Consider the following 26,328-nt stretch of genomic DNA (forward strand, 5'->3'; position numbering starts at 1 on the left):
GAGAAGGGTCCCCGCAGGGATCCCGCTTTGGGAGGGGGTCAGGAAGGGCGGGCCCCCGCTGGGATCCCGCCATGGGGGGCGGGAAGGGGGGTCCCGGGGATGCCGCCGCGGGGAGAGGGCGAGGGCCGGTACGGGGCGGGAAGGGGGACCCGGGTCCCGCTCCGGGGGGACGGAGCCCGGGGGCCCGGAGCGGCCGCGCCGCCTCCTACCTGCCGCGCCGCGCCGACCACGTGCCGCGACCGCGGGGCGCCGCCCCGGCCTCCGCCACTCGGACGAGCCGCCGGGGGGCGGATGGGCGGAAGCGGGGGGGGGGGGGGGTCGGGGCTGAACGGCGCCCCGGAGCTCGCGGGCCGGGCCGCCCCCACTCCTCTCCGCCCCACGCCTCCGTGGGACCCCCTCGCCCTTCCCGGGCCAGCGGTGGAGGGGCGGCCCGGGCCGCGGTAAAACACCCCCCCCACACACACACACCCCCCCCCCCCCGGGCCGGCTCAGTGGTTCCGCCCGCGCGCCCGCCGCGCAGCCAGCGCCGCGACGCCAGCCAATCAGAGCGCAGCGCCTTCGCAGTGGCCCCGCCCCCGGCGGTCCAGGCCGGCCCCCCCCGCCCCCCGCCAGCCCACGGACACGGACACGGACACGGACACGGACACGGACACGGACACTTTATTGTCAGCGACGAGGATGAGCGTTAACCGAGGGCGGGGTCTGTCCTACTGCCCTGCGTGGCCCCGCCCACAGGGGGGCCGTGGGGGCTCCCCTGCTCACCCAGGGCTCGGCCGGGAGCACGGGCAGACCCCGTGGGGCCGGTGCCACCAGCGTGGCGGTGACGTGGCAATGGGTGACAGCACAGGGCAGCTTCTACTTGTCCTTCTTGGGCTCCCCGTCAGGGTGGCCGGCGGCTGCCTGCAGCCCGGGGGGCTCCTCGGGCCCCTCCTCCCGCGGCTTCGACTGCTTCTTGGCCTTCTGGTAGAGCTCGTTGAGGTTGAACTCCCGGATCACGTTCTCCTGTGGCCGAGAGGCAGCGTCGGCACCCCCGGGGACCCTTGCGGCCCCTTCCCAGGGCACAGGCTGGCTGCCGAGCCCCATCCCGCCCCAGAGGCGGGGAGGGGCAGAGGGCTGGAATGTCTCACCCACCTCGGAGAAGGTCCAGGACACCGCCCGGCCCTTCTTGTCGATCTGCGGCCGGCGCATGGTCTCTGCCCCGCCCTGGAAGAGGATGAGGGTGGGCAGCTGCTTGGTGAGGGGCGAGGTGCTGACCTTGTACCTGTGGCAGGAGGGGGAGAGGCCAACAGTGACCCCCAGGCAGCTGAAGGGGGGCCGGGGGGGCTCCCAGGGACTCTGCCCTGGCACGGGCCCTGCTGCCCAGGCCGTCTCCCCCCAGACCTGGTGCTGACGTCCGTGTACCGGCCGACGTCCACCTTCCCGAAGTGCAGCCCCGAGCAGTTGTACCTGGGGAGGATGGGGACACACGGCCGCGAGTGCTGCGGGCGACCACAGCGCCGGGAGCAAGCCCTGGCCCCAGCCCCGCGACTCGCCGAGGCCCCCGGCGGGCGCCACTCACTTGAGAGAGAGGTCGGCGAAGATGGGGGCGAAGGACTGGCACTCGCTGGACCAGTTGGCGAAGAACTCGACGATCCAGGTCACCCGCTTGTCCCGCTCCAGCTCCTCCTGCCGCAGGGGCGTGGGGCTCAGCGGGGGATGGCAGGCAGAGCCCCCCGGCACCCCCCGGGGAGGGGATACTCACGTCTATGGTCTTGTCGCTGAAATACTTGATGTACTCAGGGCCCATGTAGAGGGGGGGCTTGCAGGTCATGAGGAACACTGCAACGACAGCACCCCTGAGCCCCCCCAGCGCCTGGAAGGCCCAGGCTGGGTTTGGGACGAGGGTCCTCCTTCCCCAGAGCAGCCCGGGGGAATGGAAGCAGAGCGAGCACTGGGGCAGGCAGGGCTCCCCCTCAAGGCGCTTCCTGAGCCCCGCCTTGCCCGCCGCTGCCCCCTGGGCCCACGGAGACTCCTCACACCCGCAGCCTCCTCCGGCAACGAAGGCCACAGGTCAACCCCACGGCAAGAGGGAGCTCTGGCCCTTCCAGCCGGGTGGCATGGAGGACAGGTAGGGACAGCGGGTGCTGGGGGCAGGCTGAGCCGTGCCAAGGGGGCACCGCCGCTGCCCCCGGTGCTATGGGATCCCCCCCAGCAGGTCTCACCTATGCAGAGCGTGAGGTAGAGCAGGCCCATGCGGACGTCGAGGCGGAAGAAGAGGATGGCGTTTGCCACTTTGCTGAACATGAAGATGTTCCCGATGTGCTGCTCCACGGTGACTGGGGAAGGGAGAGAGGGATAGGAGACGGGGCCAGATCCCCCCAGAAGACCAGGGGGGGATCCCGAGGGAGGGCCAGATCCAGTCCTCCAGATTGCAACCCATCCAGCTCCTTGGCCCCATAAGCAGCCCCGCGGCCCCCCGCGCCCACCTCACAGCACAGGCCCCAACTCACTGGAGCGTCGGTTCTTCATCATCACGATGGCGCTGAGGAACATGAGGATCTCCACCTCCCGCTGGGACAGGAGAGACGGCGTGAGCAGGAGGCACCCGCGGGACCCTGCAGCCGCCCGGCGCTGCCGGGCTGCAGAGCCTGGGAGTGGCCACCGGCGCTGGCTGCAGCCGTACCGCCCTCCCGCAGTCAGGCTGCTCCTGGCCCAGCCCGGCACAGGGACGAGTGGCCGTGCCAGGCACCGCTGGCCCCAAGTTCACGCCAGTTCCCTGCCTCCTCCTGGCGCTCCTTTCCCTCCCGAATCCTGAGGGGGAGACAACAAGGAGAGGGGGCTGCCCCCGCAACGGTGGGCACGGCCTCCCACCCTCGCCGGCGCCTGGGGAGCCCCTCAGCAGTGGGACGGCACCGGCAGAGCAATACCGGTGGCCGCTGGGCTTCCCCCCTCCCTCAGCTGGGCCGGCCCAGAGGAGGGTCCGGCCCAGGGGCGCGGGGACCGGCGGTGGGGGGGGGGGGGGGGGGGCAGACGCGGGGGGGTCAGGCCCGAGAGGCTGCGGGGGTAGGAGGGGAGCCAGGCCCGAGGGGGGCGCGGCAGGCCAAGAGGCGGGCCGGGTGCGGGGGTAGGCCGGGGCCAGGCCCGGGGCCGTGCCGGGGCGGCGGCAGGCCGGGCCGCCTCACCCAGTCGAAGTCGCAGGGGTTGCCGTCCTCCCGCTGGGAGGGCAGCCCTTGGCAGAGCGGCGGGACCTTGCGGACGAGCAGAAAGGCGGTGGCGAGCAGGGCGGACAGCGGGTAGTAGGGCCGCGCCAGCCAGCGGCACAGCCCCGGCACCGAGTACAGCAGCGCCAGCAGCGGCGCCAGCACCGCCATCTTCACCTCCGCTCCTCCGGCCGCCGTGCGGCCGCCCCGCTCCTATTGGGCCGCTTGTCTGCGGGAGGCGGGACTCCTTCCCCGCTGGCCAACAGCGAGGGGCGCTGTCAAGCACATACCCTGGCGGACCAATGAGAGGGGAAGAGAAAAGCGGCCAATCAAAAGGCTGGGACCGAGTCTCCCTTAGCAACCGGGGCAGCGGGCGGAGCCTGGGCGGCGCTCGGCCAATCGCGGCGGGGCGGGGCGGCGGGCCGGCCCCGCGCGGGGCACGCCGGGAAGATGGAGAACTTCTCGGCGCTGTTCGGCGGGCCCGAGCCGCCGCCCGCCGCCGCCGCCGCCCTGGGCTTCGGGCCCGCCAAGGCTCAGGGCGCCGGGGCCGCGCCGCCCCCCGCCGTCGCCGCGCCGCCGCCGGGCGAGGACGCGGCCCGCAAGGCCGCCTCCGGCCCCTTCTACCTGCTGCGGGAGCTGCCAGGTGCAGGGCGGGGATGCGGGGCGGGGGGCGGGCGCCGCGCTCGGCCAATCGGCGCGGCGGAGCGGGGGCGCGGCGGTAACCGGCGGCGCGACGGGCCAATGAGGGGAGAGGGTGTTGGGTGGGGAGGCGCGAACTGACAGCGCGGCAGGCCAATGAGCATGCAGGGGGCGGGGCCAAGCAGCTCGCTGTCGAGTGGGGAAATGGGGCCTTAGGGAGGCCGGGCCGGGGGGGAGGGGGGAAGAGCGAGGCCGGGGGGTCCCGGTGCTGGGGTGGGGAAGGGGATCGAGACTGGGGGGGTCGCCGGGGTGGGGCGCAGGGCCAGGGGGTCCCGGTGCCCGGGCAGGGGAGGGGAGCGGGGCCGGGGGGTCCCCAGTGCTGGGGCAGGGGAGGGGAGCGGAGCAGGGCCGGGGGGGTCCCTGATGGCGCGGCGGGGAAAGCGAGCGGGGCGAGGAAGGCGAGCGGGGCGGGGGGCCCGGCTGGGCGGCAGCATCACCCCGTCCCCTCCCCGCGGCGGGCGGCTGGCGCAGGCACCACGGAGCTGACGGGCAGCACCAACCTGATCACGCACTACAACCTGGAGCACGCCTACAACAAGTTCTGCGGCAAGAAGGTGAAGGAGAAGCTCAGCAACTTCCTCCCCGACCTGCCCGGCATGATCGACCTGCCCGGCTCCCACGACAACAGCAGCCTGCGCTCCCTCATCGAGAAGCCCCCCATCTGCGGCAGCTCCTTCACCCCCCTCACCGGCACCATGCTGACAGGCTTCCGCCTCCACGCTGGCCCGGTGAGTCCGGGGCTGAGAGCTGGGGGGTGGCTGCTCGGGCCGGAGGCAGCGGGGTGGGAGGTGCCCGGCCCGGCCTGACCAGCCCCGTCTCCTCTCCCCAGCTGCCCGAGCAGTGTCGGCTGATGCACATCCAGCCGCCCAAGAAGAAGAACAAGCACAAGCACAAGCAGAGCCGCACCCAGGATCCCGTCCCCCCAGGTAAGGGGCTGTACCTCGCTCCCGCAGCTGCCCCTCCTTCCATCCAGCACTGGGGGATGCCCAGCTCATCCGGCGCTCTCGTTTCTCCAGAAACCCCCTCGGACTCCGACCACAAGAAGAAAAAGAAGAAAAAAGAGGAGGATCCGGAACGGAAGAGGAAGAAGAAAGAGAAGAAGAAAAAGAAGGTGGGTGGGGAGAGCCGGGGTCTGATTCCCAGCCTGTGCCCACCCTAGGGGCCGTCTGGCAGCGAGCTTGGCTGGCCCAGGCAGCAGCAGGGCCTGGAGCCAGCGAGCGGCCGTTCCCCGGGGGTGCTGCTGTCGAGCAGGAGGTCTCACAGGATACGTGTCTGTCCTTCCTCCGCAGAACCGGCACAGCCCGGAGCACCCGGGGGTGGGCAGCTCCCAGGCCAGCAGCAGCAGCAGCTTGCGGTGAGGCCGCGCCGGCGCCGCCCCGGGGATCCCCCAGCCAACAGGAATAGCCCTGACTGACCTGGGAGGGATTCATCCCTCCTGCAGCGCTCGGCAGGGGCGCTCGGCAGGGGGGCTCGGGCTGGCCTGTCGTCCCCCCCGGCAGAGAGGACACCCCCGCAGCCCCCTGCTTGCATCGTGCAGCCAGCCAGGACCAGGGGACACAGACTCTGCTGGCACTGGAGTTGCTGACCTTGGCCTTTTATATCAAAACAACCCAGCGCATCGGGGCCTCTCTTTTTTAGTCACCTTTTAATTAAAGTCTCTGCTCTGAGGAGGGGCTGGTGGCAGTGGCTGCTGCAACCCTCGTCCGTCACGGCGAGGTGAGGAGCCGAGACGGAGGGAGTCCATGGGGCGTGCGGGATCGGCACTGCCCCGACATGCTGTGGCCTGGGACGGAGGACGGTGGCTGAGCTCCCGCCCCAGCTCTCGGCCCGTCTCCTCCCCTCTCCTGCCCGAGCAGCGGGGAGGTGGGCTCCTACCTTGGCTTCGGCTGCTGGGCTGGACTGAGGGGCTCTGTGCTCCTCTGCCCCTCCCTCCCAGGGCTGGCGAGGACAGGAGTGACCCTGGAGAGGCACTGCGTCCCCGCACAGAGGTGGCTGCTGGCAGAGTGCCCGGGGCTGCTGTCGTGAGCACCGGGAGCTCCAGCAGCAGTCACGGCCCGACGCCAAGGTCCTCCTTTGGTCCCAGCGTCTCGCGCAGGATCCCGAGCTTCACCAGCTCCTGTGACACCTTCCCCGGAGCCGCTTTCCTCAGGCCCTGAAAAAAAAACTTACCTTCCGTGGGAGCAGAGTTTCCCAGAAGCACCCTAAGGAGCGGCCTCCCCGAAACGGGGCCGGGCTCGGCTCTCCTCGGGCCCCCTTTCCTCTCCCCCTCGAGAGGAGGGAGGGAAGGCCGAGACCCTGAAGGACAGGAGCCCTTCAGGGGCTCCTCCGTCCCTGGACGCTAAACAAAGCACACGCATGCCCGTCGGGGTGGCTCATTAAATATCCTTTTATTCCTCATTTTTAAAATGGCTAATAATAATAAAAAAACAATGGCATGGCTCTGCAGAGGCCACAGGAGAGATATTGCCGTAGAGAAAGAGTCAAGTAGTGCCTGAAGTTTTGCGGGCCCCTGCGTGGGGTGGTTTGCCCGGGCGGGGGTGGGGAGCACTGGGCTCCTTGGCTGCATTTTTTTTTTTTTTTTTTTTTTTTGGCATGTGATGAGAAAAATATTGCTTTACAGGGATGCGCCCCGCTGGCCTTCCTCTTCCCCCAAACGGAAATAAAAACAACCACATGACAGTGAGAAAATCCTATCAGACCCATTAAAAAAAAAAAAAAAAAAAGGCAACAAAAACACCAGCACCCCCCCCCCAGCCAACACAAACCCTAGGGAAACATAAAAAGAGCAAAAAACCGCAGGTGGGGAACGGCTGGAGCCCGCGAGTGTTTCTCCGTGCCAGCCAGCACCCGCAGGTGCCAGCTCGCGGCTGGGTTTGGGGAAGCGCGCGGGGAGGCGGCTGCCCCTCGGCCCTTCCTCCTCCCTGGGCCACGGTGGCCCCAGGAGGGAGGGTTGGAGGCTGGAGGCTTCACAAGCGAAGAACCGTGGAGGAGAGCGTCCTCAGCTGAAAGCACCTCGGCCTTTGACAGGGCTTGGCGGGGGCCAGGGCACCCCAGCGGGGCGCCTGCCATCCCACGGCCCTGCCGGCCCCGCTCTGGGTGGGAGGGCGACACCAGGCGCCTGCCCCGGCTCCTTCCACGAACGCAGGAGGCGGCCCCGGCCCCACATCCCTCCTTTGGGCACGGTGATAAGGTGGGGGCCCAGGCCCTGGGCAGGGAATGGGTAGTTTCTTCCTCTCTCTGGGTAAGATATATAATTTCTGCTTTTTTTTTTTTAATATTTATATTTATATATATAGATATTTATATATACACACACCTGGTAACTCAGAAAGAGAAAAAAAATAGAATCCGTAACAATAATAATAAAAAAAAGTATTCTGGTTTAAAAACAATCCATTCCTACCACGCTAGGCGAGCGATCGATTGCACAAGGCCCACAAGTGGCTGGCCCAGCCGAGATGGTGCCGGGGCGCGAGGCTGAAGGATGCGGCCCCCCCCGCCCCGAGCCCCCCACGCCTGGCCGGGGCAGCTGCCGGCGGCAGTCCTCGGCGGGCAGAGGAAGAGCAGCCCCGCTCGGGTGTGTGACAGCCCCCCAGGTCCCGGGGAGGGGTGGAGAAAGAGAAAAGCAGTGGGGGCCGCTGGCCTGCCTCCCCCCGGTCCGGCTCTCCCCGGAGTCCGCAGAGTGTCCGGCCGCAGAACGTCCCTCCAGGGCCGGCAGGCGCCAGCCGGGGAGGAGGCGAGGGGACGAGCGGCTCTGCCCCTCATACCGAGATCTCGTAGGTGGTCCCCCCCACGCCGGAGACCTTCTTGACTCCTCCACGGGTGGGGCTGCTGAGGGGCACCTGCCCCGGGCCCGGGGGGGCCGAGCCCAGGCTCTTGGGCTGCCCGTTGGACTTGCTGTAGGCTGTTCTCATCTGCACCTCGTCCCTGGGGAGGGAAGGAAGGACGGACACAGGGTGTGAGGGGGGGGAGGGAGCGGGGCACCGCGGGGATGGCTTGGGGGGGTGGGGGGGACGGACAGGACCGCGGGGCTGCCGTCACCCCCGGGAGGGATCCCGGCATCCAGCGCAGCCACAGCCCTGCCCTCCCCGGGGACCTCCAGCACCCACACGCCACTCCAGGTCCCCGAGAGGCCCGTGGGGTACCCCGGGGAAGCACCAGCTCTGTTCTGGGAGGAGGAGGAGGAGGAGGAGGAGGAGGAGGAGGAGGAGGACTTCCCTCGCCCTTCCACAGGCTACGTGCAGCACTGCTCCCCAGCGAGGGGCATTTTGCTGTCCCCGGGTGCTGGCGCAGAGGAAGGAGGGCTGGAGGGGCTGCCAGGCAGGGAGGGGACACGCCAGGCAGGGAGGGGACATGCCAGGCAGGGAGGGGAGGTGCGACAGGCCCCCGGCCCCCTCCAGAGCGTCCCGGCCAGGTGCTGGGGCGAGGGCCCCCCCCCTCTGCGGGGCCGCAGACTGCTCTGTGCGCAAGGCGGCCGGCGCCGGTACTTACTTTGGTGCCAGTAAGGGCTGCAAGGCCACCTCCTCCGTCTCGGGGACGCTGGCCTGAGACGCTGGTTTTTGGCTGCTGTAAGACACGGATTTGCCCAGGTGGGGGGCGGCGGGCTGGTCGGGGGAGCCCAGGGAGCGCGCCCGGAGCGCGTGGGGGGGCTCGGGCTTGCCGAAGCGGGGCGGGGCCGGGCGGGTGAGCGGGTTCTTGCCCAGGGGCGAGCGCTTCGAATCGTCCGAGGAAGAGCTGGTGCGGGGCGCGTTGCTGGAGCCCGGCGTCGACTGGATGCCCGAGTCCGCCAGCCCCGCGTCCTCCTCCTTGCCCGGGGCCGGCGGCTGCTGCAGCAGCTTCTCCCGCTCCTGAATGGAGGCCACGATGTGGCGGGAGAGATTGTCATAGCGCACGGGCGAGGGCTCACGGGGCGGCGCGTGCTTGGGGGAGACTGCGCCGGCGAAGCGGCCGTGCAGGTCGGTCTCTCTCTGCTGGGCGATGCGGGCCGAGAGGAAGGGCGAGGTGTAACCCACAGGCGGGTCGGGCTCCGGGCCCGCCTGCACCGACTCGAAGTCGGGGCTGTCAGACGGCGTGAGCAGGCTGTCGTACGACAGGCTGCCGTTGCGCGTCTGGTTCACCAGGCTCTTGTAGGAGGTGGAGGTGGTGCCCTCCGAGCGGATGGACTGGAGGTGGCCCATCTCAAAGCCCGTGCCCTGGGCTGACTTGAGGCTGGAGGAGCGGGAGCCGCTGGAGAGCGGGTCGAAGTGAAAGCTCTTGCCGAAGGTGGGCGAGCGGAAGCTCTCGGGCTCCAGGCTCGGCTCCGAGCGGTAGCTGGGCTTGCGGCTGCTCTCGCAGATGGAGTTGGGCTCCTTCAGGCTGTTCACTCGGCTCAGCTGAGGGGCAGAGACACAGCAGTCACCCGCAGAAAGAGGGGGTCCCTGCGAAGCTCCCGACACTCCCCCCAAACTCTCCCCCGACCAGGAACGTGGCGGCGTCCCCTCGAGGCTGGGTTCCCCCCTCGCCGGGCACGGCCTTACCTTGGCGCTGGTGGAGTGGGGCAAGGCTGCCGAGCTGCTGCTGCTGCTGTAGCCGGGCCGGTACTTGTACATGGTGGGAGTCGGGGGGCTGTCCTTGCCTAGCAAGCTGCTGTCTGCAGGCGGGGGAAGAGAGAAAGACGCTCAGACACGCGGCGGCTCCCGGGGGCTGCGCAGGGGAAGGAACGCTGTGCGGAGCCATGCCCTCCCTTCCTGAGAACCGGCTCTGAGCCTGGGGCGGACAGACCAGGGAGGTGGAGGTGCAGAGAGGGATGGGCTCGAGGAGAGGCGCACCAGGGGTGGATGAAACGGAGCGGAATGGAAAACGTGTCCCCATGGCAATGCGTTTGGGGGTGGCACTTCCATGCCCCTGCAGCAGCCCCGGCTGGGTGACACCCCGGGGTGGGCGGGGTGTGCACTGCACGGAGGCGTCAGTGGGTGCCCGGGCACTCCACAGACCTGCTGGCTGGTCACCCCACTGACGGACGTGCCGCAGCCCTTCTCCAGGCAGTCAGGCCAGGCAGTGCTGCGCCTGGCCGGGGGGACAGGGAGAGCTGCAGAGGCCTCCGGCCCGCTGCGGGAAGCGGCTGCTTCCAAGGTCTGCCCTTCACATCCCACCTCTCTCGCCAAGCCCACGCAGGCAGCTCCGAGCACTGCTTCACCGGCGCTCAGGGAAGCGGGGAAAGCGAGTCACACAGGCTGCCACAAACGTGCTCTCTGCCGCCAAGCCAGGCCTGCCGCTCCTTCGCCTCCTTCATCCAGGCGACGCTCCTGCGCCTGCCTGCAGCACGGCAGCCTGCGAGCCTGCCCGTCGCAGGCCACCGCAGCTCACAGCGGCTCTGGACAAGCACCGCGCTGTCTCGGCTCGGCCTCCTGCTCCTCTCCGACGGAGCAGAGCTGGCTGTAAGCATCCCGCAGGCTTCTCCAAGTGCAAGGGGCCACATATACCAGCCCGGAAACGTGGGCAAGTCCTGCCCCACAACGCGGTGGTGCTGATGTGCTTCGGGTCTGCCCTGCAGCCTGTTCCGCCTACGGCCCTGGCTCCTGGTCTGCCTGGTGCAGCCCTGGGCTCCCCTCCCAGCGGCTGCCTGGGACCCTGCATGCCTTCCTTACCCTCGTTGGTGGCCAGGGTTAAGTGTGTCCTCAGGCCCGTGTAGCGGCTGAGGTCTGGCTTAGGTGGGGGGGGCGGTTCAGCGTCAGCAGACTGGCTCTCCGTCACCTCCAGGCTTCCTTTGGACTGCAGAGACAAAGCGCAGAGGGAGGATCAGAGGGGTGCCAAGGCCCCGGCCCTCCCCTCGGCAGGCAGGGAGCGGGCAGCGGCATTAAGGGGGCTCTCGCCGCCTCCCGGGCCATGCAACATACTGAGCGCTTGAAGGCGGCATGTGCCTCAGGTGCTGGGAAGTGCTGAGGAAGGGGGACCTCCAAAGGATGCTGCGAGGGGGAAGGACAGGACGGGGAAGGGCAATGGAGGGTGCAAAGCCTCATGTGGTCGCTGCCGCATGGGAGGGACATGGTTTCCGTCCCGTGGGGACACAGAACAAGACGACACGGAGGGGGATGGGGCACGTGACAAGGCTCACTCGGTTCTTTACTCACGGATGCAGGCTTGCACCCCTGGGCTCCACGGAGGGCCCCAACGCAGGGACCGCTAATCCCCACCTTCCTCACCTTTGTCCTCTTCAGCTCTGTCTGGATACCGTTGTCCATGATCTTGACAGTGATCTGACCGTCTGACACCTCGGGCCGCAAGAAGGGGGGTCTCACCAGCACCGTCTGCTCGGCCTTCGGGCGCCCGAGGTACCTAGGGAGAGGGGTGGGAGGAAGGTCAAGGCCTGGGGCTCGGGATGGGGCAGTTTGCCCGGGCGTTGCAGGGCTGGGGAGGGGGGGTGGGGGGCACCGCCGTGCTGTGCCAGGCTCACCTGGGGGCCGGGGAGCTGCAGAGGACCCGGCTGACGTTCTTACAGCAACCGTTGGTGAAGGGATTGACACCACCGCGGAACTTGCCCGTTACCTGCGGGATGAGGAGCATCGCAGCGTACTGGGGCGGGCAGGGACCTCGGGAGGTCTCTGGTCCAGCCAACCAGGTCAGGTTGCTCGGGGTTTGTCCAGCTCACTCGTGACAATCTCCAAGGACAGAGATACTTGGAGATACTCCCCCTTTCCCAGGTCCCCGTTCCATTGTTGAACTACCCTCAAAGGGGAAAAGCCTTTCCCTAACGTCTGACTGCAAGTTGCCTCGTTTAAAGTTGTGCCTGTCGCCTCTTGCCCTCCCAAGAGCAGCCTGCCCGGCTCCATCCTCCCCGCAGCCACCCCTAACAGCAGCAGTAAAGATCCCCTGCCTCCAGGCTGCGCAGATGAGGTGCTCTCAGCCTCCCCTCACAGACATCTTGTGCTCTAGCCCCCAACCAGCTCAGCGGCCTTCCCTTGCCTCAACCCAGCCTGTCCATGTCTGTCTTGTCCCGGGGAGCCCCAAAACGCAACCAGATGTGGCCTGAGAGGGGCTAGCAGCCCTGCACCAGCCCCACAGGCATACCTGTTCGTTGGTAGTACGGCCCCTCGCCACGAGCACCACGTGGAACCCCGTAAGGCCAGCGACGGGAATGAAGAATAAGCCGGCCACGCACATCACCACCATACTGTCAGCAGATAGCTAAGGAAGAGCCACAGCACGCTGCCCCCAGCCCCACCAACGTCCTCCCCCCTCGGCCGCGCTCCTGCAGCCTCGCAGAGGATACGTGACCGCCATGCGGACGCCGGAGAGCTCCTCCACCTGGTAGAGGACATAGAGCAGGCCGAAGCCAAACACCCCCATGATGTGCGTGGTGAGCGAGAGCAAGAAGAGGAAGAAGTAACGGTAGTTGCGCCGCCCAATGCAGTTGTTGACCCAGGGGCAGTGATGGTCAAACTCCTGTCGGTGGGGAGAAGACACAGTGAAGGGCTCGGCTGCCAGGGCTTCCTGCCTGCGCTATGCGTTAAACTCTACGTGGCAACGAAGAGGCATCGAGACCCGGCAGTTCCTCACCTCCACACAGTTGTCGCAGACGCTGCAGTGGGAGCAGCGCGGCGGCCGGTAGAAGCGGCAGGTTGCACACCATTTCATGCGGACCTGAATGCCCTTGATCTCCACTGTCTTGTAGAGCGGAGCTCGGAAGTCATCCTCCTTGTCCTCGTCCTCCTCAGCTGACGGGAAAACCCCAGCACGGCCACGCGTCAGGGCGTGGGGGAAGGCGACGCCACGGCTGCGCCGGCCTCCTGCCCTCCCGAACTGGAGATGCCCAGCATCGCCCTCCTCTGTCACCAGGCCCGTCTCACCTGGCGCAGGGACCAGCCAGGGACCCCCAAATACAGGTAGAGGAGGGGGGGGCTCTCCCAGGCCCTGCCCCGAAACCACGACACCTGCCTGAGCCCCAGGTACCCAATACGGGGTGCCAGGATTTACACCGCTTCCCCCACCTGGTCCCACAGGCTGGGTGCTGAACCCAGAGCTACCGTCCCCGTAGCGTGTGTCACCACCCGATCCCACCCGGGCAGGGCAAGGAGGGCTCTCCTCAAGCCTTTTAGGATCAGGTAATCCTTTTTACCTCAAAGGAAGGGTGGAAGGAGGTAGCTCTAGCTGAGACACTTCCCAAGCAGAGCCAGACTCACCTCGCGGGAATATGCCTGGGTCCATGAAGGTGGCCATGCTGAAGTTGGCCAGCACGAAGAGGAAGACGACGGCATTGTAGATTGGAATGACTGGGGAGATGTACAGGCTGAGCCCCGGGCACCTACAGGCACAAAAGCAGTGAGACACCCAGGCCCTGTCCCACGGGTCACTCCTGCAGTGCTTCCCGCTGCCCCTCGCATCGCCTCCCCGCTGGCCCCGCTCCCGCAGAGCCCCAGGCAGGTGTCACTGAGCTCCGATGATGCCCTCGGAGCGAGCGAGGGCCGAGCGGGCGCTAACCACCCCCTCCGAGCCCCACAGCCATCCCTGTAAGCCATTCCGGCCATGCTCGGTGGTGGCCTGGCCGGGAAGTCCATGTTCCCCGCTCTTGGGCGGTATTTCCAGGCTCCTGCCCAGGCAGGCAGCTGCGGAGGTTCCCTGCCATCAACTCTTACTTTCACTCTCACCCACTGCCCTCCGCACCTAAACTGGAGCTGCACCCAGGCCAGCTTGACCTAGGGCGTGTTCAGCCACCCTCCACAGACCAGCCTAGCCCCCAGCCCCGGGGGAGCACCCGTGGGGGGCTGGTGTGGGAAGCGCTCCGGTAAATCATCAGAGAGCAAAAACGCCGCTCGCCTCTTGCGCCCACAGCCCCATGGGTGCTGCCAGCGCAGGACCTCGCTGCCACAGGGAGTGACTGCAGGCGGTGGCGAGAATGGGGTGAGCCAGGCCGACGGCACGGGGGGCACTCGGGAGGGATCCGGCCACAAGGCACCCGAGTGTCACCCTCCACGCGTCACGCCAGCGAGCACGGGGGGCAGAGGGGACCCCGCGAGGGGATGCAAAACCAGCAGCAGCTCCAGCGCCTCCAGAGCCGCTCCTGCTCCTCACATCCCGGAGCTGGAGCCCAGCCTAGAGACAACTCCAGTGGCACGTGGGGACCCCATCGCTGCGCCAGCCTGCCCGCGGGCCTGGCCGAGGGGCCCCGGGGGAGCACAGCAAGGGAATCTCCACCGTCCCCCACGTCCCGGGAGGGCACGGGCTCAGGACAGCGGGCTTCCCCCTCAGAGGCGCCAGTGTAATACCCTAATCTGCTTTGCTGCTGGGAGTTTAATCCTGCAGATCTAGGACAGCATCTGTCCCTCTCTTCCCCCCGCAGCGATAAGCGCAGAAGGATTTAGGCAGTGGGAGCAGAGGGGCAGAGCGCAGGGCTCGGCGGGCAGGGTGACATATGGTGCCAGTGCTGTAATCCCCCACAGCCCCCAAGCAGGTAGAGGTGAAGGGGCAGGCGCTGGTCCCGTCCCCTCCATCGCCACCACCCGCTGTGACTCAGCCAGGGGACGGGTCCCACCACCGGCAAGGCAGACCCCGTCCTTGTCACGGCAGCCCTGGGAGCCCCAGCGAGGCTCCAGCTGGGAACGAACCCTTGGTCCAGGGCTCTGACCCCAGTTCAGCCCAGTCCAGGGCTGGCAGGGCCCTGAGCGAGGGCGGGGGGGGGGGGGGGGGCGGCACCATCCCGCACGGGGCAGCGTGTGAGGGGACAGGGGACGGTGCCAGGTGGAGGGCTGCCTCCAGGCAAGTGGCGGGCAGGAGATAAGACAGGTCCGGGCTGGAGGAGCAGGCACACCTGCCTTGGCACCTACCTGGCAGTGGAGGAGGGAGAGGCGGGCAGGGCACACCCAGGCAGCGGGCACGGCTCCATGCCCCGGCCTTTCCCTGCGCCCAGAGAGGGTGGGAAGCAGCAGCGGGACCTGCCCTCCGCTGGCCAAGGACAAGGCAGTCCCCGTCCAGGCACAGCGACGAGGGCAAGAGGAGAGCAGGCAAGGCACAGCGGACGAGGGCAAGAGAGGGCAAACCCTCTCGACTTTACAAGACACCCGGCTAGCAGGAGCGCGCCGGGAGCCAAGCCCTGCTCTGCCAACCATCACACTCCTCCTCCTCCTTTCCCGAAGCGGGGCCCAGCGCCTCCACCCTCAGCAGCACCTCCAGGCCCCGGCCCGGCCCACCAGACCAGAGCTGCACCTGCAAACTGTCTTCTCCAAAACCTCTTCCACGCCCCCTCCATGCCGCTCAGGAGCCCCCGAGCGCCTCGCTGGGGTGGGAGCCTCGCCCTCCTGGGCACCTTGGGCGATGCCTCCCCACCTCCACGTATCTGGGACAGCATCTCCCGGCGTTTCACCAAGAGCTCTCCTCCGGGGCGGGGAGCGGCTCCTTCACAACCCGCACGGCACTGGCCGTGCCAGCTCTGCTTCCCGAGACAGCCGGCCCTGCCGTCTCCTTTGGAAGCCAGCCAGGTGGATCCTCCGCAGAGCAGGCAGCGCCAGTGCAGCTGGGACGGGCTGGCGAGGAGGAGACCTCTCCAATCTGCACCCCGAAACCCTCAGAGCGCAGCTCCGGGGAGGTACAGGACGTACGTGACATCGCGAGGCCAAGACCTCAGCAAGGGAAGAGCACGCTAGCCGCGTCGAGCCCAGCACGACCGGCATCGCCGGGAGCTGCCACGGGACTGGAAGCCACGCCAGGAGCAAGGAGCTCACACCTAGCCCAGCCTCCCCTTCCCCTCCGACGGGCGGGCTGTGCCCGGGGAGAGGGCTCGTCCCACCCACCCCCAGCACCGAGCTGCTGCCGGGGCTGCCCCCGGCCACCCACCAGAACAGCACCAGCAAGAAATGTTCAAGTGGTTTAAGTGGTTTGCAGAAAACGAAGGCGAGAAAGTCTCTCAGTCTCGCAGAGGGGAAACTGGTATTTACAGCGGGGCAGGCTGGCAAGGCAGGGAGCCGGCAGGACGCTGGCAGCCCCCAGGTACTCGCCCAGGAGCCAAAGGAGAGCTGGGTAAGGGGCAAACCGCCCACTCCCCGCAGCTTCCAGGGCCGGGGGCCTTGCTGGTGGTGTGGTTTCAAGGAGACGGGTGGCTTCATTAGCCCCCATCTCTCTTCATCGCCAGGGCTGCTCTCTGCCCTCGTGGCGTGGCAGCCCCTTTGGAGGGGTGTTTCTCTCCTCTCCTGCCCTGAGCACCGAACACAGACGGTGCCAAGGGGAAGGTGGCCACTCGTAACGTCACTTCGCCCCAAGGAAGGGCAGAGCCGAGCACCCCAACTCAAGGGGAACCTCCCCAGCTCTGCTCCCTGCCAAGCTGCAGAGATAAGAGGGGCAATGGAGAGACTGCCGGAGGCAGGGGGTCTCAGATGAGCCCTAAAGGTAGGAAAAGCCCTTCCAGAAACCCCAAGCAAGGAGCTCCTCTCTTCAAGAAGGCAAAGCCCAGCCCAAATCTTTGCTTGAAAGGGATGGAGGGGAGCCAGGGAGACCCACTGCATGCCAGCCATCCCTGCACAAGGGAAATGCCAACAGCAAGGCTGAGCCAAACATGCAGCCCAGATCCTCGAAAGACAGACCCTGGCAAGGCAGGGGAAAGACTGAGCTGCCTTAGTGAAGGCTGGCGCGGAGGAAAAGCTCTGGGGCAGGCAGAGAGAGAAGGACTGGCCTTCCAAGGGTAAGGGGATACCTCTCCCACCATCTCCCGCGCTGTCTGGGCACCGAGCCCTTCCCAGGAGGGAGAAGCAGAGCTCCCGGGAGGCAGAACAGCGGCCGGCAGGTCCCCAGCTGTGAGAACGACCAACCCTTTAGCTAAGGGAGCACCAGCAGACTCCAGACACCTTGGCACTGAGGAGGACACAGCCACAGCTTTAAAAGGGCGACCGATGATGCCAATGGATCAAACGGAGGAGACCTGCCTGGGGACATCGATCCCCTCCGTCAGTCCAGCTCTGCTCCGGGGGCCGCGTGTTCAGCTGCAGATGGAGCAGACGGCTCGCTGCAGTGCGCCCTCCAAACCCAGCCTCCATTTCGGGCGGCTGCGAACCCTAAGGCAGGAGCCTGATTACTCTGAGAGCCAACCTGCCAGCCAGACTCCACAGGTGGATGAAAGATTGAACTTCAGCCTTCAGAAAGGAGAACTGATCAGAGAAGCTGGTGTGGCGCCTCGGGGCCAGCTTACAACCTCTGCCCTTATCAGGTCTTGCCAGCCGCGTGCAACTGGACAGGCAAGCTGCCAGGGGCTGCTCTGCACGGAGCGAACTTTACACCCTGAACAACCGGCCAGGGATGCAAAACCACCCCGGGCTGGGATTTCACGGGCCGGGGCAAGCAGAACACCCTCCCCAGGGCCCACGAGGACCCGCACCTTACGAGGGTAGCCTCAGGTTGCGCACTCCCGGGTCACAAGCACGATGCCGGGGGTCTCCTCCCCGGCGCTCCCAAGCACGGCAGCCCACTGCCTGCCACCCTCCCAGCTCTCTCCACACCCAGGGACCCCACCACGCCACGGAGGGAAGCAGGAATCCTCGCGATACACAGACCATACGTTACTCGAACCAAACCGCCCGCTGGCATCCGTGCTCACAGCCCCAAACACAGGGGAGTCGCCTCCTCGAGATCAACCCCACCCCGCAGGAGGGAACATGGTCCTCTGCAGCCCAGGGAGCAAAGGTGGCTGCCGATCCCCGAGGGGAAACCTCGTTATCAGAAGCACCGACGTGTTCCTGCCTTTTGCTCTCCCAGATGGAGAGCACGGGGCCGCAGACCCTGCCTCGACACCGGGAGCAGCCAGGGAGCGTGGGCTCCGGCTCCGCAGGGGAGGAAGAGGGAGGCTGCTCGCCATCGTGGCCACGCAGGTCCTGGAGAACTCATCAAGTTCCCTCTCCAGGTTGGGATGCAAAGCACGCCCATCGCTAGAAGAGCTGTCGAGACTTGTCTCTGGCAGCACATAAGAGAAACCAGGGAACCTCGGGCAAACTGAGTCACATCTGGATCCGAGACGGGCTTTTTGCCACTAGTCATAGCAGGAGAAGCCCATCGCTCCCCAGCCTGGCTTCTCCTCCCCTCCGCAGACTCAGAGCCACCCTGCGGCCCCTCGTCCCCTGCCCTCTCCCAGAAGAAGGACGCCTTCCCCACCCCGCCTGCACCCCTGGACTCCGACCCGCCGCCGAGCCAGCGCAGAGGGGCCGGCGCCGTGCCAGGGCCGCGCTCACCTTGCTGACCCGCACCGCGGCGGGAGGGCTGGACTCGCGGCCTCTCCAGCTCTCTCAAAGGCCTCGCTGCAAACGCAACCCCTGCTCACCGCGACGGTCACACAGGTTGGGGTCCAACTAGGAGTGTGCGTGCCACCGTGTACCAGAGGCACCGCCGGCTCCAGGGACTGCCGCATCCTACCCCGGCGTCCCCGTCCTCATGCCTCTCCTTTCTCTCTCTCCTCCGTCAGTGCTGGAAGAGGAGAGAGCTCCTTTCCCAAGGAGGTGCAGTTCCCTTGGAGCCTTCCCAGCCGCGAGGATGGGAGGAAAAGTGGGGGTCAGAGGTTTTACAGACAGATTCACCTAATTGCAAGAAACAGTTTATACTTTGCAGGCTTTTATACAGCCCCAAAAGCCACGCTGAGCTGCGGCCACGAGCAAGAGTTGAGGCAAACAGAGGGAAGAGGCCGACTGACGGCACGCCACCCAGAGAGCCCCGGCCAAGGGCAGTTGGGAGGCGCTCCCTGCCTCCAGAGGGGAAGGAGAGGCTGAGCACCGACCGCACGAGGAGCGGGGACCAGCATAGGCCAGGGAGGAGATGCAGGAACGGACAAACTGATCCCAAGGGGGAAGTTCGGTCCTAAAGCAGCACGTTTGAGACCCCAGCAAGTCAGAGACACCCCCCCCTCCGTCCAGAGGGAGGACGGGAACATCCCCCTCTTCCTGCTGCCCGCTCCCTCCAGCGCCATCGGCCTCAGCCGATTTCATCTGCCATGTCTTCTGCAGCATCTCCTAATTAAATTAATCAATTAAATAGAATTCTTGGCCCAGAGGTACAAATCCTGGGCCAGTGCGGATGGACCAAAAGGCGTCCGACGGATACACTAGAAATAACACGACTGGAGCCTTTCAAGAGAGCTGTGCCGAGCCCTGGGTGCTCTCTGCCCGGGAGGAGGCCCCGTGGGAGGTGTCCCAGAGCCCCCCCCCACACACACCCCTCACAACTTCCATTTCACTTCCCAAAGTACGAGCTTTAGGTCCGATGCTGACAGCGTAACCCTCCCGAGCAGGTCTGCAGCAGGCACGCCAGACGCAGCGAGTGCTGCGGAGGGGGGGCCCCGCTTCCGCGTCAGGCGGCAGCCGGTATCGAGCACAGCCAGGCAGCAGGCTCACAGCCGCCTCGCCTGTCTTTCGCCGGGCAGGGAAGAGGGGCATAGCGATCCACAAGAAACCAACCCTACGGTTCTCGCGCAGGAGGCAAACCTCGCCGTGGTTCTGTACGTCCCTTCCACCCCGCCCCAGCAGCCGGGCAGGAACCGCCCCAGGAGAACTGTAACGCCATTCCCTCCCCGCCAAATAACCCGTGTGAAAGTGCGCTGCCCTTTGCCGCTCTGCTTGAGATTTAATTTGATGTTTTAAAGTAGGTTAAATAACATCCACTGACCTACAATTAAAGCGACCCTGCCCAGGTGTTCCTGTTCTGTACAAACCTGCTCCGCGGCACCGGTGCCTGCTCCCGGCGATGCCTCGCACCACGCCGCTCGCTGATAAGCGGCTGCTGCAATAGCTCACAGCCAGGTACCGCGGGCTTGGCCAGGGTTTGAGGGGGGTAGGGCTGCCCTGCTATTCCCCCCTCCAAAGTGCAGCGCGCAGCCCGCCGTGACAAAGCAGAGGCACGCCTGTCCCCCCAGGTCACGGTGTGTCGCGCACAGCTGCTCAGAGGACATCGCCCGCTCCCTCCTCTTCTCCTTCATCCCCCTGAAGCAGTAGCACAGGGCCAGCGACTTCCTGCAAGTGTTTGACAGCCCGAAGCAGCAAAACCTCCAGCCTCAGAGCTGCCAGCAACGCCGGCCTGATAAACGTCCAAGTGTCCCGGCGGGGGGACTGCTGCACGCTGCTGAGCGACACCGCCAGCTGCCTCCCGTCGCTGCGAGGAGTAAATCAAACTGGCTCTGTCCTTTAGTCGTCAAATTACTCTTTTATTGCCCGGTTGTTGCCAGGCGTTAAAGCTGTGGTGACCTTCCAGCCACTGATGGCTCCATCCCAGGGAGCGGCAGCAGCCATCACGCCCGGCCCTTCTGCCTCCGAGGAGGAGCTGCCTCCCGCGGCCCCAGCTAATCCCCGCAGCCCCGCCAGCCCAGCCCCAGCAGTAAAACCCCCTCCGCGGGGAAAGCTCCTGCCGGGGCGCAATGAAAGGTGCCCCGCAAAAGCAAGCCACCCCAGGGAGCAGGAGACGCTCCCCGGGAGCAGGGGGTGCACCTCCCTCTGCGCCCAGCCAGGACCCTGCCAGGAGCAGCTGGCGGCAAAGAGAAACAGCCGGTTAAGCAGGGAGGAAAAAGGGAGCTGGGCTGATCTCCTGCCTCCCTGGAGAGGGCTGGAAGGACAGAGCGCACCCGCCGAGGCCGTGGGCTGCCCACCTTCAGACCAGCGTGTGCTCTGCCCCTCTGCAGTGCCTGGGCAGGAGGAGGAGTAATGGATGGACAGGAGGAGGAAAGGAGGGATGGGAAAAGGAAAGGAGGGCTGGAAGGAGGCTCAAGAGGCAAAGCAGAGCCGAGGGCAGCTGGCTGGCTGGAGGGAGCCGCCCAACAGGCACCCTGCTTGAGGGGAGGCAGGCAGCAGCCACCCACTGCCTTCCTCCTCCCTGCCTGGGACAGCGGCTGCCTGCACCCCCAGGCCAGCGGCCGGCACATCTCCGGACCGCCGTAACAGCCCCAAACGCTTTGCACGGAGCCACCGTCAAGCCCTCCAAGGTGTGAGCACAAAGAAACAGATCTCCCTGCTGTCCCCCCAAAACACATCCCCTCTCAGGCCCCGACCCCAGGAACACCCTGCAGGATTTGGTAGCCGGTCCCGGTTGCCGTGCTCCAGCATTCCTGCCCAGCACACGCATGCCTCGGTGCCAGCCCGGCCGCGGCCACTTGAGCGGGGAGCGCGGGCAGGTCCCTGCCAGGGCTCGGCGACAGCGCAGCAGCTCGGCAGCCTCCTCAGCAGCCTGAGGTCCTGCCTCCCCGCCTGCCACCAACCCAGAACCGGCTCAGCTCGGCCCCGAGTGAGTGTTAATAAGCTATTTGTCAACCCAGGAGGGGAGAACGTTAATGTGAGCGGCAGCCCTATCCCCCTCCCAGCCCAGGGAGATCCCTACGGTACGGTCTGGCCCTCTCCAGCAACCGGTACCATTTTACACCCTGGCTTTTCCCTCCCGGCTCCAAGGCCAACGCAGGCATCTGCCTCAGGCCCCAGTGACCCGCTGGCAGGCCACCTCCTTCGGATCCTCTCCAGAGATACCAAAACCTCGTTTCCTCAGGGCAAGGCTGACATCAACAGCAGCGAGAGATCCACGCAGGGGTCAGAGTACTTCTCCTTGAACTTTCCTTTGTGGCTCACGAATCAGTTACAAAACTCTAAAAATAACACGGCGCCCGCCCCAGTCCACCAGACCACTTCACTTAGCTCCAAAGGAGAAAATTATCTATGCCATTTTCCACCTACAGGTCACAAACTAATTCCCAGCCTGGCTGATTTGCGAGAGAGTTGCCAGCGAGACGGGCGAGTTGTGCAAACACCCAAAGACAGGAGAGGAGCGGCTGCCAGGAACCGGAGCCGAGCGGCGGCAAGGTGCCTCGCTGGGATCCACCGTGCCCCGCTTCCTCTGGCTCGCCCCACGGGAAAACCGAGTGAGACGGGTCCAGCTGAGGCTGAATTGCTCCGACGGACTGCAGGGCTACTCCACCGTCCATCCTTTAGCACCCAGAGCACAACATCCCCCCTTTAGTCCGGCAAGAAGTCACAGCTCCTCTCCCAGATAACCCCCGTGCGGTCTCTGCCCCCCCAGCCTCACAGCACCGCACGGAGGGGGCCGGGTCCCCGGGCCTCCCTTCGCCCTCCCCGCTCTTTGGTTGAGTAGCCAGGACTCACGTGAAGGCAAAGAAGAGGGTGGTGGCTCCCACTAGGAAGATGGCAGCAGCCGAGACCGGGACGTATTTGCTGGGTTTGAATCTCTTTCCAGATGCTGCTGGCATGTTGGAGCTGTGGTGGGGGATCCGCCCCGCAGCATAGCCCAGGCCCACCGGGAGTCAGAGCAAGACGAGAAGGGGAGGGGAGGGGGACGGGGGCAAACCACTACCCAGCCTCCGCGCGAGCTCTGACCGGAGCGGACAGTCCAGAGAAGTCCACGGCGGCCTCTGGAGCGCGAGGCCCAGGAGAGGAGTCCACGCTACGCTCTGCCCCGCACAAGTTCGCGGGCGCAGGGAAGGAGGTTTACAAACATTAAAAATTCAGAACAAGAGAACTGGATTTGGATTTAAAACAGCCGTTGGGGCAGGAATGCCGAGAGCCCTTACAGGCTTCCCTCGGTCGGGCAACAGCCTGGAAAAAGCAGTTCCCCACACGGCTGACACCGGCAACCAGGCTCCAAGGGGAAGGGAAGCCTTCCAGGCTCGGGCAAGGGGATGAGCGCGACGGGCAAGGTGAGGAGCCGGGCGCACCTTCCCACCCAGCGAGCACCCTGGGAAAGAGCAAGATATCGGTAAACTTCTTGCAAAAAAGCCACGCCGGGAGTCTCAAGGAAGCCACTTCTCCTTTTTAATCTGCCCTCTGATACGCTGCAGCCCCCTCCGGTTGCTGCACGGGAGGAGGGGGTTGTCTCGCAAGCAATCCGCCCAGCTTCCTCACAGCACTGCTCTGCCGCCGCCGCCTCCTCCTCCTCCTCCCCCTTGCTGGAGGGGGTCACAGAAACACTCTCCCGATTTCACCAGGATCCGGGACTGGCTGGCTGGCGGTGGCCGTTTAATTTTATTTATTTCTCTCTTGACTGTTAAAGCCGAGGAACAGCTGGTGCAAGGTTGAGCTGTAAATCCTTTCTTTGCAAGGGGGGCGGGAGGGGAAGGTCCAGCGGATTGTGTGTTTTCGTCCTCTTCCTACTTGTTCCTTTCTCCTGACCCCCCCAGGCCTTTCCACCGGCTTACTATCCACTCGGCGGTTGGGAATCGACAGGAATTTCATTAAATCTTTTCTGCGGCAACCATTTCCAAGCAGCGCAGGCCAGGTTAACGGAGAGATCTGGAGGGGAGCTTTCAGGGAGCACTTTTACAGCCCCAGAAGACAACTGATGGTGAAAACGGTGCTGAATAGGTCTGTCTCACCCATGGCCCGAGCGGTGCGGGGGAAGATCTCAGTTTGTTCCAATTGTTCCATTTTTTCCTCCCCTTCCTTCACTAAAATTCTTCTTCATTAATCCATTCGTCTTTTAAAAAAAACAACTACATAAAATCATTAAAACTTGACATCTGGTACGCCACACCTCACCTAGGGGGGAAAAAAAAAAAATTAACAAGGCAAGAGAAGAGACACAGTCATGTAAAAACACTCACTAAAGTAACACCGAGCTCCCCAGGACACGGAGCAGGCGTCTAGTGGAAGACGGAAACGGCGCCTGGTAGATTTAAAACCTCGTTGGCGAGTCCCAATCAGCAAGACGCCCATCTCCAAGCCCAGCTCTGACACAGATTGACGCCGTAGCCCCAGGCCTATCACCTAACATCAGCGTCCCTTTCCACATCCGCAACACCGGCATAATGACCGCCCCGTGGAGGCTGTGATTAGCCAAGGGAGCCCGGCCGCAGCCTGCCGCCTCCTTCCCACCCCAAGGCCCTGCGGCATGTGCTGCAGAGAAAGCCGAGCCGCCTAACCCATCTGAGACCGCCTGAGAAGTCCACGCTGAGCCCCGAATAAGGTGAGGGACCCTACGACTTCTTGCCCAACGTCTTTCTGCAGTTATAGCTCGAGTCCGAACGCTCGAGTACGCCTGCTCCCTTGAGGTGAAGAGGCTGATCAGAGGCTTGGAGACTTAATATGAGGGTGGAGACCGCAGGAGGAAAAGGCAGCCAGGAATCCCGTCCCCTTCCCCCCTGGAGGGCAGGAGACGGGAGCGGCCCGTGGAAAACACCAGTCCCTCGACTGGAGGAGGTACTCGTACCTCCGGATGAAGGAGAGCGGGGTTCTCACTAGGTAGCCCCAACTGTTTTAGGGTGCCCTTGGGAACGTGCCACCCTGGCTGATCACGAGGACGCAGGAGGGAGCGCCACAGAAAATACGGAAAACGAAACCTTTCTGGAAACGGGAGCAGGAGGCACCAACCTGCCCCAAACTGCAAACACCCAAGAGCCCGTCGCAGCTCAGGGACGGGCTAGACACCGATTATATCTCACCGATTATTACTGCTACAGCAACCGCTCCTGGATTTGTCACCCGTTCTCCACTTCGCTGTCTCCTTGTTTCGCCGCGAGGCCTCCCTTGCACTGCCGGTCCAAGTACAGCGCCCTAACGACTCGTTCGCTTTCTCCTTCCAGTTTTCTCCTCTTCTGCCTCTCAAAGTTTTTTTCTTCGGGGTGGACAGGAAAATATCTAGTGCTGACTAAACACTCGTGAAGGTTGAGAGAATTGCGGCACAAAATTAAGGGCGCATTTAATGACAAGAATATATTACAATTAAATCAGTTCAGTCACAAAACGAGGCGTCAGTCACTTTGTCTGACTAATGAAGAAACCGCTCCCACTGCAGAGCAGCTCTTCCTTTGCAGAAACGAAGCTCAACTTCTCAAACCAAGTTTTTTTTGCCCTTGTGACCGAGAGGAAACGCGGGACCGATGCCCGTGAGCTGGCTGGAGAAAGCTCCGGTTTCACCTGGTAGCAGCAGCTCTCGACCGTGGCGAGTTTAAGGGTAACACCAGAGGAAACAGTTGTTTGCCCCGGCAGGCGCAGAGCTCCCCGGAGAGCAGCAGCTCCCCACCCTCGCTCTACACGCCCCCCCCCCCCCCCCCCCCCCCCCCCAGTACAATGCTGAGCTTCGACAAGAGGCGAGCACAAGCCCCAACACACACGATTCGGGGAAAAGCCCGACACCCCACAAAGGTGAGCCCTGCCGTGCCATCACCCAGGGAGGGAAGTGCTCGTCGCCTGAGCTAGCTGCTGCTGCGGTACAGGCGGACAGCCATTCTAGGGATAGGTTACTCGGAAGTTTAAAGATGACATCACTGCTAATTACTTTAGCAGAAGCAATCTGCTAGCACGCTCGTCTGCTGTAACAGAACACCCCGGACCTTTGAAAGGCTCCACCGTGAAAACAAAGCCACACCTCGAACTCAAACAGATACTGCCAAATTGAAGGAGTTTTCTTCCTGTGACATTCCTCCTCCAGAGATCTCCTCCGCCCCTCTCCTTGCACAGCGCAATCGCCGTGCTCCTTGGTCGGGGCGAGGTGCTTGCCCCACAGGTTGTCCCTGACGTCCAAGCGACCCGCCCCGAGCAGGTCCTGCTCGGTTCTGCCTCAGCTGTTCCACCCGAAGATGGGGGCACGAATTCAAGCGCTCCGACCCTGCACACGGGGTGATCTGGCACACTGTGCCTTCGCAAAGGTCTGCGTGCCAGCTCAGCTCAGTACAGAAATGAACACCAGGCAGCGCAGGAGCGAGCTCCTCATCAAATAAAGAACGTACGAGTCGAGATAATTGCTCATGGGACAGAGTCTACCTGAACAAGCACCACGTGTGGGGGAGAAATCCCAAGCGCTGTCATTAGTGACACCCAAGCGAGATGCAACGCAAATACAATCCCCGGCTCCTTGCCACCTTCGCCCCAGGAACAACTCCACAACTCGCCAAACCTACGCAAGGCGGCTGAGCCCATCCCGCTCGGCTCCCAGAGCCACCACGCAGCTCAGAGACTCCCTCCCCGAGCCCCACGGCGTGCTGAGCCCCTCCAGAGCCCGTCGGCCCCGGCCCTGCTGCAGAGGCCACCCTCCCGGAAAGGCCCGGGCAGGCCGGCGCTGTGTGTGGAGGCACAGCCTGCTGCCCTCCGAGCACCTGAGCCGGGAGGGGGAAGCCGAGGCCAGGACGCCTGCGTGCCCGGACCGTGAGGAAACAGGTCCCATCCTCCCGCAGCTGGGAATATCCAGGTTGCCGAAGCCATTGAGGGTGCAGCATGGCACGGCGTGCTGGGATCTCTGCTCTGCAACCGTCGAGGCATCTGCTTCTCTTTTCTTTGGGCTAAACTACGTGGCTTACCCCATCCTGACTATCCTTGTCATTTACCCTGGCCTTCAGGAGAAACGCAAGCAAAATCCACCCTGACTTCCCACCGATTATGCCGATTCAGGCCGTGTTCACACCGATTCTCCCAAATACACGCTTTCTTCCCTAGCCTTCCCCTTCCGCAGCCCTGCAATCTGTCCACCTCCGGCCTATCAACCCCTCCTCTCCCTCTCCCTTCTTTCCAAACCCTTTGTCTCTCTG

At 64.9% G+C, this 26,328-nt stretch overlaps 3 protein-coding genes across 4 annotated transcripts; 1 reads left to right on the plus strand and 2 right to left on the minus strand.

Moving 5' to 3' along the window:
* Positions 1-642: 642 nt before the first annotated feature.
* Positions 643-3,382, minus strand: TMX2 (thioredoxin related transmembrane protein 2). 2 transcript variants are annotated; one of them, XM_076343571.1, is made up of 8 exons: positions 3,162-3,382; positions 2,490-2,550; positions 2,202-2,315; positions 1,742-1,818; positions 1,559-1,665; positions 1,381-1,446; positions 1,132-1,261; positions 643-1,002 (listed from the first exon to the last, which is right to left on the minus strand). In XM_076343571.1, the coding sequence occupies exons 1-8, from the start codon at positions 3,348-3,350 to the stop codon at positions 856-858; spliced, it is 891 nt and encodes a 296-aa protein (XP_076199686.1). In that variant the 5' UTR covers positions 3,351-3,382; the 3' UTR covers positions 643-855. The 2 variants fall into 2 exon arrangements, with proteins under 2 accessions (XP_076199686.1, XP_076199687.1); XM_076343572.1 differs by lacking the exon at positions 3,162-3,382 and adding an exon at positions 2,663-2,745.
* Positions 3,383-3,626: 244 nt separating this feature from the next.
* On the plus strand, positions 3,627-5,545 carry MED19 (mediator complex subunit 19). The gene is made up of 5 exons (XM_076343576.1): positions 3,627-3,822; positions 4,350-4,606; positions 4,708-4,804; positions 4,895-4,989; positions 5,168-5,545. Exons 1-5 carry the CDS (start codon positions 3,630-3,632, stop codon positions 5,234-5,236), a joined length of 711 nt encoding a protein of 236 aa, XP_076199691.1. The 5' UTR covers positions 3,627-3,629; the 3' UTR covers positions 5,237-5,545.
* A 700-nt stretch (positions 5,546-6,245) lies between these two features.
* Positions 6,246-24,486, minus strand: ZDHHC5 (zDHHC palmitoyltransferase 5). The gene is made up of 12 exons (XM_076343575.1): positions 24,247-24,486; positions 21,956-23,344; positions 13,037-13,158; positions 12,414-12,571; positions 12,127-12,299; positions 11,925-12,027; positions 11,311-11,402; positions 11,060-11,192; positions 10,505-10,628; positions 9,395-9,507; positions 8,370-9,250; positions 6,246-7,805 (listed from the first exon to the last, which is right to left on the minus strand). Exons 2-12 carry the CDS (start codon positions 22,057-22,059, stop codon positions 7,640-7,642), a joined length of 2,169 nt encoding a protein of 722 aa, XP_076199690.1. The 5' UTR covers positions 22,060-23,344; positions 24,247-24,486; the 3' UTR covers positions 6,246-7,639.
* Between the last annotated feature and the right edge of the window lie 1,842 nt (positions 24,487-26,328).

The sequence above is a fragment of the Aptenodytes patagonicus genome, chromosome 7, assembly GCF_965638725.1.
Source record: "Aptenodytes patagonicus chromosome 7, bAptPat1.pri.cur, whole genome shotgun sequence".
NCBI classification, from domain to species: domain Eukaryota; kingdom Metazoa; phylum Chordata; class Aves; order Sphenisciformes; family Spheniscidae; genus Aptenodytes; species Aptenodytes patagonicus.